At 40.5% G+C, this 10,318-nt stretch overlaps 1 protein-coding gene across 2 annotated transcripts in view; it reads left to right on the forward strand.

Moving 5' to 3' along the window:
• asah1b (N-acylsphingosine amidohydrolase (acid ceramidase) 1b) overlaps positions 1 to 7,872 on the forward strand; it is a 39,471-nt gene extending 31,599 nt beyond the window's left edge. For both annotated transcript variants that reach the window (XM_060830495.1, XM_060830504.1), the window contains 2 exons: positions 6,384 to 6,440; positions 7,181 to 7,872. In XM_060830495.1, coding sequence (XP_060686478.1) covers positions 6,384 to 6,440; positions 7,181 to 7,270 — 147 coding nt within the window. In that variant the 3' untranslated portion in view covers positions 7,271 to 7,872. The remainder of the gene's footprint in view (positions 1 to 6,383; positions 6,441 to 7,180) is intronic.
• Positions 7,873 to 10,318: the final 2,446 nt, after the last annotated feature.

Raw genomic sequence — 10,318 nt, forward strand, 5'->3', positions numbered from 1 at the left:
TTCCTATTCTGCCAATTGGAAGTGGCAAAAGGGTGAGCAGCAATGTCTGCTTGAAGCATGGTTGAAGGCAGCTGAGAAGGTCTACTTTGACAGGCCCTCATTGGCCAAGCTACAGAGGATCACAGTGCTTCGGTCTGCATTGAACTCCATGCTCATGCAGACAGCAAAGAAGGAGCTTGCTTTTGCAAAACAAAGGCTGTTTGAGCATGGTGACAAACCGGTAAGTACCTAGCGTAACTTTCCAGGAAAAAGAGTGCCCCCCAATCCATTATGTCAATCAGGACAGGTTTTGGAAACCTAACCTGTGATTCTAAAAAGATCAATGTGGCGTTTCAGAGATTTTACTCTGAATTATACCAGTCCAAAGGTTGTGAGGATAGGTGGGCTGGGATGGAGTCTTCTCTGGAGCTTCCGGGTGTAACCCCTGAACAAGTCTTTTCTCAGTGCCCCTTTATCAGAGCAGGAGGCTGTGAAGCAGTTTGAGTGGAAAGGTGCCTGGTCCTGATGGACTCCCCATCAGTGAACTTTTTAAGGAATTTATAAGCATATTGTCAGGTCTGATGCTCAACATGTTTAATGACTCAGACAGTCATGATCACCTCCCACCATCTCTGAGAGAGGCCAATATCTCTCTCATTCTCAAAAAAGGAAAAGTCCTGGAAGACTGTGCTGCTTATAGGCCCCATTTCACTTTTAAATTTTGATTTTAAAATCCTTTCCAAGATTCTTGCGTCAAGGCTGGAAACTGTGTTGCCTTCTATTATTAAAGGGAACCAGACGGGTTTTATAAAGGGCTGCAGATATGCCAATAATGTTGGGAGGTTGCTTAATGTAATTGAAGCGTGTCAACAAGGATTGGTGATCTCTCTCGATGCAGAGAAGGTATTGACCAGGTCGAGTGGCTGTAACTCTTTAGAGGGGTTTGGCTTGGGCGAAGTCTTTATAAGATGGCTAAAGGTTCTCTATAGTGACCCTCTCGTCACATTTCTCATGAATGGTGTGCGATGAAGTAATTTTAATATCTCAGGGCAGCCGACAGGACTGTCCCCTTTCACTATTGCTTTTTACGTTTGTGAATGTGGGTACTGGAGTAGTGCTGGAAAAGCACAGCAGGTCAGGCAGCACCTGAGGAGCAGGAACATTTGGCATTTCGGGCAAAAGCCCTTCATCAGGAATGAGGCTGGGAACCTCGGGTGGAGAAATAGATGGGATGGGGGTGGAGCTGGGGGGAAAGTTGCTGAGAGTGCAATAGGTGGATGAAGGTAGGGGTAAAGGTACATTGGTGATCAAGGCATTGGCGAAGGCCATTTGTAGGGATGATTTGGCGGCATGGTGGCTCAGTGGTTAGCACTGCTGCCTCACAGCACCAGGATCCTAGGTTCGAGTCCAGCCTCGGGTGACTCTGTGTGGAGTTTGCACATTCTCTCCGTGTCTGTATGGGTTTCCTCCAGGTGCTCCAGTTTTCTCTCTCAGTCCAAAGATATGCAGGTCAGGTGACTTGGCCATGGTATATTGCCCATAGTGTTAGGTGCATTAGTCAGAGGGAAATGGGTTTGGGTGGGTTACTCTTCGGAGGGTCGGTGTGGACTGGTTGGGCCAAAGGGCCTGTCTCCACGCTGTAAGTAATCTAATCTAGTACATCAGCTCCAGAAGTGGGGTCAAAATCACATAAGATTTGTAAATGGATGATGTCCTCATCTTTTTGTTAAACCCACCAGTTGTGCTGCCTCATCTGATACAATGTATCAATTTGTTTCTGGTTACAAAATCAGTTTTGCAAAATCAGAAGCTATACCTGTGGGTGGTCTTATGAAAATACTAGATTTTGAGAGCGAATCTTGATTCCTTTTTGGAGTCATGGTTGGGTGGGGAGAGGTGGTTCTTTATTTGGGTATATTCATTACTCCAGTTTTTGATCGGCTGTTTACAGATAATTTAGGTCACTTATTTGACAAAATCAAACCAGTCCTTTATGAAGGTGTGAGGGGCTTCCAGTTTCTTGGTTAGCATTAAAATGAACATTTCCCCCCCTGTCTATTGTACCCTATGTTTAGATTAGATTACTTAAATGTGAAAACAGGCCCTTCGGCCCAACAAGTCTACACCGACCCACCGAAGCGCAACCCACCCATACCCCTACATATACCCCTTACCTAACACTACGGGCAATTTAGCATGGCCAACTCACCTGACCCGCACATCTTTGGACTGTGGGAGGAAACCGGAGCACCTGGAGAAAACTCACGCAGACACGGGGAGAACGTGCAAACTCCACACAGTCAGTCGCCTGAGGCGGGAAATGAACCCGGGTCTCTGGCGCTGTGAGGCAGCAGTGCTAACCACTGCGTCGCCATGCCGCCCACGAATGCTATCCTTGAGTTTCACTAGACAAATGTTGAGGAGACTGGCTGGTTCAGCTCTTTTATCTAGCATTGTAAGCAGCCCGTTATTAAGTTAGCTAAATTGCAGTTGCCTCATGGACTGGGCGAGGTGGATCTCCCAGACATTAAAAACCATCAACTAGGCTCGCTTTTATCTTATGTGAGTGACTGGGCTTGTGGGGGACCCTCTTTCAATATGTCTAGATATTGAAACTTCTCATGCAAGGTGCCCCCTTACTAGCTTGCTATTCCTGGACAAGACGAGGACAGTTGAGGAATATTGCCACAACCCAATAGTTATCAATACTGTCAAAGCATGGAGGACAATGCGGCAGAGTGAAGGCAACATTGTCAAAGCATCTTTTTTTACACCTATAGTAGGGGTATGCCAGGTTTTTAACCTGAGATGTTAGACTCCGGGTTTAAACTTTTGGACAGCTAGGGATGTGTCCTGTATGGGTGACTTATTTGAGGGGGATACAATTATGTCATTTAACCAGTTGGCTCAGAAATATGAGCTATCAAGCAGTGAACTCTTTCTTTCATTTGTTTTTCTAATTAGGGATTTCATTCAAAAACGGGCTACGCTTTTAATCCCTACAGATCCAACATAGAGAAGAGGGTGCTCAGTGTTAAGATAATACTTTCTATCAGCATTCTTTATCATCTGTGGCGGGGGGGCAGCCCTTTTGGATGAGATCGAACGGCTTTGCAGGGAATGGGGGAGAGTTGGGTGTCAAGATCTCCTCAAAGACATGGGAAGGTATATGAGAGAACGCGAGAAAGATCTCAATTTGCAGTAGGACCCACGCTTTACAATTGAAGATTCTCCACAAGGTTCACTTGGCTCCAGATCATTTATGGGAGTAAGTGAGGACTACAGATGCTGGAGATCAGAGCTTAAAAATGTGTTGCTGGAAAAGCGCAGGTCAGGCAGCATCAAAGGAACAGGAGAATCGACGTTTCGGGCATAAGCCATTCTCCTTTGATGCTACCTGACCTGCTGTGCTTTTCCAGCAACATATTTGTAAGTCTAGATCATTTATCAAAACTTAAACCAGGATCATCAACATGTCCCAAGTGCAAAGCGAGTATGGACACTCTTACTCATTGCCTCTGGTTCTGCTGCAGGCTCTGAACATACTGGAGCGCTGTAGTAGGTATATTAGAGAGGATCTTGAGGACAAGGGTGGAGATGGACCCAATTTCTCCTCATCTTGGCCTTTCCTGTAGATGCGTATAAGAAAAAAACTTTTCAGCATCCATACTTTTTGCGCAAGAAAGAATATTCTGTTAGATTGGGTGTCTGAAAATCCTCAGTTTGTTGGGTTGGCATAAGATAATTATGGAGCATATCCCTTTGGATTTTCTTACAAGTCCTTTTGGACTACCTGGACACAGAGAGCCAGTATTTTGTCTCGCTGAGCCATGTTGTTGTTGTTGTTGTTGTTGTTATTTTTAGTTATTATTATTTTGCATATTTGGTTTCTATATATAGATTTATACATGAGTGCAGTTTGGTATTTTTCTTTGTACTGTGTTGAATTACATTTTTAGATTTTTTGATATTACAACAAATACATTTTTCTATAGAAATGTATTTTAATAAACAAGTTTAATCTATTATTGAGGGGTTTGTAGCAGGGCACTTAGAAAATCTCAATGGCAGAGCTAACATGGTTTTGTGAAAAGGAGAGCAGACCTTACTCATTTTAAAGTTCTTCAAGGAATTAACGTGAAATGTGGATAAAGTGGAACTGGTGGATGCGGTAAATTTACATTTCCACAAAGGCATCTGATAAAGATAACAGAAACATACATGATATTACTCATAAGAACTGAGTAGAGGGTAAATGTTTGCATAGTTATAAGCTTGCTTAGCTAACAGGAAATACTAGGCATAAATGGGTTGCTGGTAGAGAACAACACAGATCAATACTGGGACTTCCACTATTTGCAAACTATGACAATGTGAGAAACGAAGCTCACTCACTTCAATAATTTCAGTCCGAGACAAGATCCGAAGCAATCCACATGTTTATTATACGCTTGCAAACATGGTGCCTGGAATACGCACGCAGAGTTTAGCAAGTACATATATCTTATATAGGATTCACTCCTCCAAACCCAGTGTCCATTACTGTTGTTTATCTCTTGCCTTATCCAGCCTTGTGCATAACAAAGTACAAGTTTTACTTGGCAGTTTCACCACAACCTGCTGTGGTCCATTGTTAGGTATATCCTCCTTCACTACTATCTACTTCCCCCACTTGTGACATTTCCTCCCATTCCCCAACCATATTGATCCTTATGACCTTTTAATTGTTTTTTTTTGTTTTTCCTGAAGTGGGAAGCAGATGCTTATAGCTACTGTTTGTGCAAGCATATCTGGCTTAACCTACATCCTCACAGCACCTTATCTATTTGTCTGTAACATCTACCATTGTTTTCAGGCACATTTCATTCTTGTATGCACATTTTAGCTAATACAAAAACAATTGTATATTTCCTTCACATAGTTTTCATTCTTGTTGACTCCGTTCTTAGTTGAAACAATTATACACTGGTGTGAGTGCATTTACCTTGCATAAGTAATTATGATTGCAGAAGTAACACTACTTTACCTATATCCCACAACAATGACTTGGACTGAATGTGTGATTGTTAAATTTGCTGATGACACAAAGGTAGTTGGGATAGTAAATTGTACAGAGGACTTGAGATGCAAAGGAATATCTGTAGTGGGTGAGCAAAAAATTATCAGATGCAGTATGATGTGGAACATGTGAATTTGTTCACCTTGACAGGATGATTAGAGAACAGCATATTACTTAAATGAAGAGAAATTGTCTACCTCAGTTTTACAGAGGTCTGGGAATTCTGGTACATTGCCAAAAAGATCATATGCAGATATGGCTGTTTTAGTTCATTGCAATGGGAGTGGAATTTAAAAATAGCTATATTTTAAGGTTGAACAGGTCACATCAGAGACCACATCAGAGGTACTCTGTACAGTTGTGTTCTTTGAAGGACGCAATAGCATTAAAACAGTTCAGAGCAGATTCACATTACAGATTTCTTTGGATAAGGTGCTAGTCTCATGAGCTGCAAATGTGTTGCTGGTCAAAGCACAGCAGGTTGGGCAGCATCTCAGGAATAGAGAATTCGACGTTTCGAGCATAAGCCCTTCACGGCTAGTCTCATGAGGAAAGGTTAGAAAGACTGGCTTTATGTATTAGAAGAATGAGGGGTGGGATCTTGGAACATTTTAAGATTCTGAGGACACTCGACAAGATGGATTCTAAGAAGATGCTTCCCCTTGTTGTAGAGAATAGAACTAATTGATCATTCTAAAAAATGTGGAGTCTCCCATTTTAAAATAGATCTGAGGATTTTTTTCCTTCCTGAGGTTTGAGTTTCTTTAGAGCTCTCTTCCCAAGAGCATGGTGAAGACAGGATAATTATTTTTTAAAATCCAGGCAGGCAGATTGACTCGTTTGTTAGTGCAACAAGGGCAGGAACTTGGAGTTTGTGCATAATTTGATCGTAGCCCTATGTCATCAACTAATGAAGCAGGCTAATGGAGCCGAATAGTCTACACTCACATGTAATTGTTAGCTTCTGTGTAGGTCAACTCAGGTTAAGAAATCTAAATGCAAATATAAATAATCCAGCTTGGTTTTCATTTTCACTGATGAAACTTGACTGTTTATATGGCTGCTTGGAACATATTAAGCTGATCTTATTAAAATATTCAGTAAAATTATTTAAAAGTTGACATTTTGTTGTTTGCAAAGTTACATAAATTTCTAACTTTCTGAGCAGCACTAGTATTTTTTGAAAACTTATTCCATCATTTTGATAGTGACATCTGACAACAGAGAATTTTGTCTTTTTTTTGAAGATGTAGTAAATGTTGATTATAAATTGGGCAGTTTTGTGTTAGTGCAGTTTGCTTACTGAAAGTATAATGAGATGCATGCCTTATTCTTTGTCTTTCAGAATATTTCTGTAGAAACTATTTATGATGTTTTGACAACAAAGCCTGTTCTCAATAAGGTGAGTGTAAATTGAATTGTTCCATTTTAGATGGTCTGTCTTCTCTCTTTTTAGTGCAAAGGTACAATGTTGCTCAGCCATTTTGGGAATTATACTGCTTAATATTGGTAGATTCCAGTCATTTTGTTAATCTCTAGTCCTTTTTAGATTTTCTTTCTCCTCATTTATTGCTGTTTTAACAGTGTTCCAGATTGATCAAGAAACAAGATTCTCCTATTAGTATTCGTTAATTCCAGTTTTACTTAGCAAGAAGTATTTCACCAGTCACAATCTTTGAATTGACTAAAGTGTGTGTGTATGGGTAAATGTGATTTTATATATTTATATGCAGTAGGACAAACTTCATGGCTTAGCACATGTTCAAGAAAGCCCTGAATGAATTCTGGTATCAAAAATCTAAACAGTGAGGAAGAGAGAATACAGATTCAAACTGGTCGAAGACCAGATCCTTGACACTGATCAATGCCCAAAACAAACTTCTGAATAAAACTCTGGACTCTTTTCTTTTAAGTAAATGGATAGGGCTATGGCAAATCTGACATTTTATTAACAGGGATTACCTGAGAGATTTCTCCTTGCGTGTGAAATATGCTTGCACTACTTGAATCTCGAGTCTTTGAAATTATGATTTGACTTTTTTATTTTTGCTATATGAGCATGAATTTATATTGTATATCGATAGTATTTGGACTCGACCTAGGAAATTTGAGAGATTTTCTAATAATATTTGCATTTCACAGTTGACTACATATACTACCCTGATGGAAATCTCTGAAGGAACATTTGAATCATATTTACGTGATTGTCCAAACCCATGTATGCCATGGTAGACATCTGTACAAGGCTGTACTGTGGAATTTAACAGCTGGATCTGAATATGGACAAGCAGTTCAAGCTGCATATATGCTGCTTACGGAGTGTATTAATTTCTGATGGCACTGAATTTCTGTAATGTGCAAAACATTTTAGGTTTTCATGTAGGCTTTTGTTATACAGATTTTCATGCTTAGCTAAATATTTGAAATTTAAATGTATGGACTAAATGTGAAAATTTCTTGTATAATTGATTAGTTCAGTAATTTCAAACCTAGCAAGAAGCACTTTAATGATTATGCTGAGCAGAAAATTCTATTGATATCCTTTTCTTACTAATCAGTAATTTATTTGATATTGGGGAAACTAAGCATTGCTTATTAAGATTTCTGTTTTTAAAATTGTCTTTAATTGTTAATTTGATGTAGACGGGACCAAAAGACAAATATTTCAGTCCTCTTTTGACCATACAGTCTACACTTTAGTGAATGTTTGGAGTTTATCATTTTGCTAAATAACCTGCTTGGATTCTAGTTTGTCAAACAAGTTTGTTACCAAAATACATTATGTACAAGATCAGTGTGTTGTATCTGACCATTAAAGCTGATGGATAAATCTATTGATTAATACTATTTAAGTTCAAATTTTCCATTTTAATAGTTACTAATATTTATTTTATAATGCAGTAGTTCCTAACTCTGGCTGTCCATTTTTGCCAACATCACCTAACTTCATCCTTGTCTCAGTTCAAATGACAAAACCCTCAATTATGTTTTTTGTTATGACCTTGCGTTTCCACCTCACTTCTAACATCTCTTGCACACTCTGCTTCCACTTTGTCCCCTTCATATGTGACACACAAACTCCATCATCCAAAATTCTATCTAAACTCTATGTAAGTCTCATTTCCCTATTGCCGCTCAGCTCACTGACCAACATCGACTCCTATCTTTGTGGATCTGTCACTCCCAAGTTTGTATCTCGTTTAGTCTGGATATTCATAATCCTTTAAATCAGGTCTGTGATACTTCCCCAGTTTCAGTTACTGTAACAATGGTTGCTGTGCCTTCGAATGTGTGGCCCTGAGCTCTGGAATACTCTTCTAACATCTCTCTGCCTTTCAACCTTGTTTCTTTCTTGGAGGTGCCTTTAAACCTACAAGGTGGACCTATGCTTTGGCCATTTGTCCTAATGTCCGTCTAAGGGGTGAAATGCCATACTTTTGTCTTAGAAATCTTTGATGAAGCATTGAACCATAAGTTATTGTAATCGTTCAGAGGCTCGTCTCCAGGTTGTTGGGCAGCTGATTACAAAAATCAAAGGTTATCTAAACAAATTATAAAATGTTAGACTAAAGTAGCAAATAAAAAAGGGTAACTCAGTCCTCCCTTCACAAACCATAGTGATTGTCATTACATTCAATTTGTTTGAGAAGTTGAGTTGTTCTAAGCTGCTTTAGTCAACAACTTCAATTATTGCACATGTTAATGCAGGCTGGTATGTAGCTTAGAATTATTTATTAATATGTATGTTCCTCGACATCTCCATGTTCAAAGTTGAAGGGATGGGATATTCTGTTGTTGACCTAGAGTTCTTCCAGTCTATCCTCCAATAACCTGAATCTTTCAGTCTGGGAATAATTCCCTACTTCTTAACTAGGTCAGGCAAAAGATGTCCATATTTTTGGAGGAGGTTTCAAGCCAAATCTACAAGCTAGGAGTCTTTCCAGCCACAGCAGCAGAGGCTGGTTCAGAAATTCACGTAGGCAGCAGAGAAAACTCAAACCTCCCAGCATCGACCTAGGAACACAACATTGGGCTAAGCTATCCACACTAATGGGTCAGATCTAAACTGGATGTAGTCTTGACACAGTTGGTGGAGTTGGTGCTGTGATGATAATGCCATTGAATGTCAAGGGGCAGTGATTAAATTGTTTCTTCATGGAGATGGTCATTGCCACTTGTCAGCCCAAGCCTGGATATTGTTGCATTTGAACATGAAGTACAATTCTGCTGTTGTTGATGGCCCAGGACAGTTGCTTGACCCGTTCCAAGACTGTCTCATTTAGTGCGGTGATAGTGCATACAATGCTATGGAAGGTATTCTCAACATGAAGGCAGAATTTTGTCTCTACAAGGACTGTGTGGTGGTTACTCTTACTTAAACAGTCATGGACAGATGTATCTGCAGCTGGCGGATTGGTAAGAGTGAGGTGAAGTATTCTTTGCTCTTGTTGGTTCCCTCAATGAGTGCCACACACCCAGTCCAGCAGCTATGTCCTTTAGGACCCAACCAGCTTGATCAGTAGTACTGGTTCTGAGTTACTGTTTATGGTGGACATTGAAAAGCCCCACCCAGAATACATTTGTGCCTTTGCCAATCTCGGTGTTTCCTCCAAATGTTGTTTAACATGGAGGAGTATGGATTCATCACGTGAGGGAGGATGGTACGTGGTAGTCAGCAGAAGGTTTCCTTGCACGCGTTAAACCTGAAGCCAAGAGTCCCTGGTCCAGAGTCAGTAGTCCAGTCTGAACTCTGAGTGCAACTCCCTCCCGATTATGTACCACTGTGTTGCCACTTCTAATGGTTCTGTCCTGCCACTGGGACAGGACATCCAGGGGTGATGATGGTGTGTCTGGGACATTGTCTGCCAAATATGATTCTGTGAGTATGACTATGTCAGGCATTTGCTTGAATAGCCTTGAGATGACTCTCCCTGTTTTGGCACTAGCCCCAGCCATTCGTGAGGAGGACTTTGCAGGGTCGACAGGGTTGTTTCTACCATTGCGTTTTAGGCACCTAGGTTGATTCCAGCTCTTCCAGCTGGTTTTATTTGTTTGTCGAGACTTTGTATTGATTGATACAACTGAGTGGTTTGCTAGGCCATTTCAGAGGGCAGTTGAAAGTCAACCACTGGATCTGGAGTCACATTTTTGCCAGTCCAAGCAAGGAGACAGATTTCCTTCGCTGAAGGCCGTGTGAGTTTTTCCAACAATAACAATGGTTTCATGGTCATCAGTAGCTTCTTAATTCCAGATATTTTGCATTGAATTCATATTCCACCA

This window comes from Hemiscyllium ocellatum, chromosome 1 (genome assembly GCF_020745735.1).
Source record: "Hemiscyllium ocellatum isolate sHemOce1 chromosome 1, sHemOce1.pat.X.cur, whole genome shotgun sequence".
In the NCBI taxonomy this organism is placed as follows: domain Eukaryota; kingdom Metazoa; phylum Chordata; class Chondrichthyes; order Orectolobiformes; family Hemiscylliidae; genus Hemiscyllium; species Hemiscyllium ocellatum.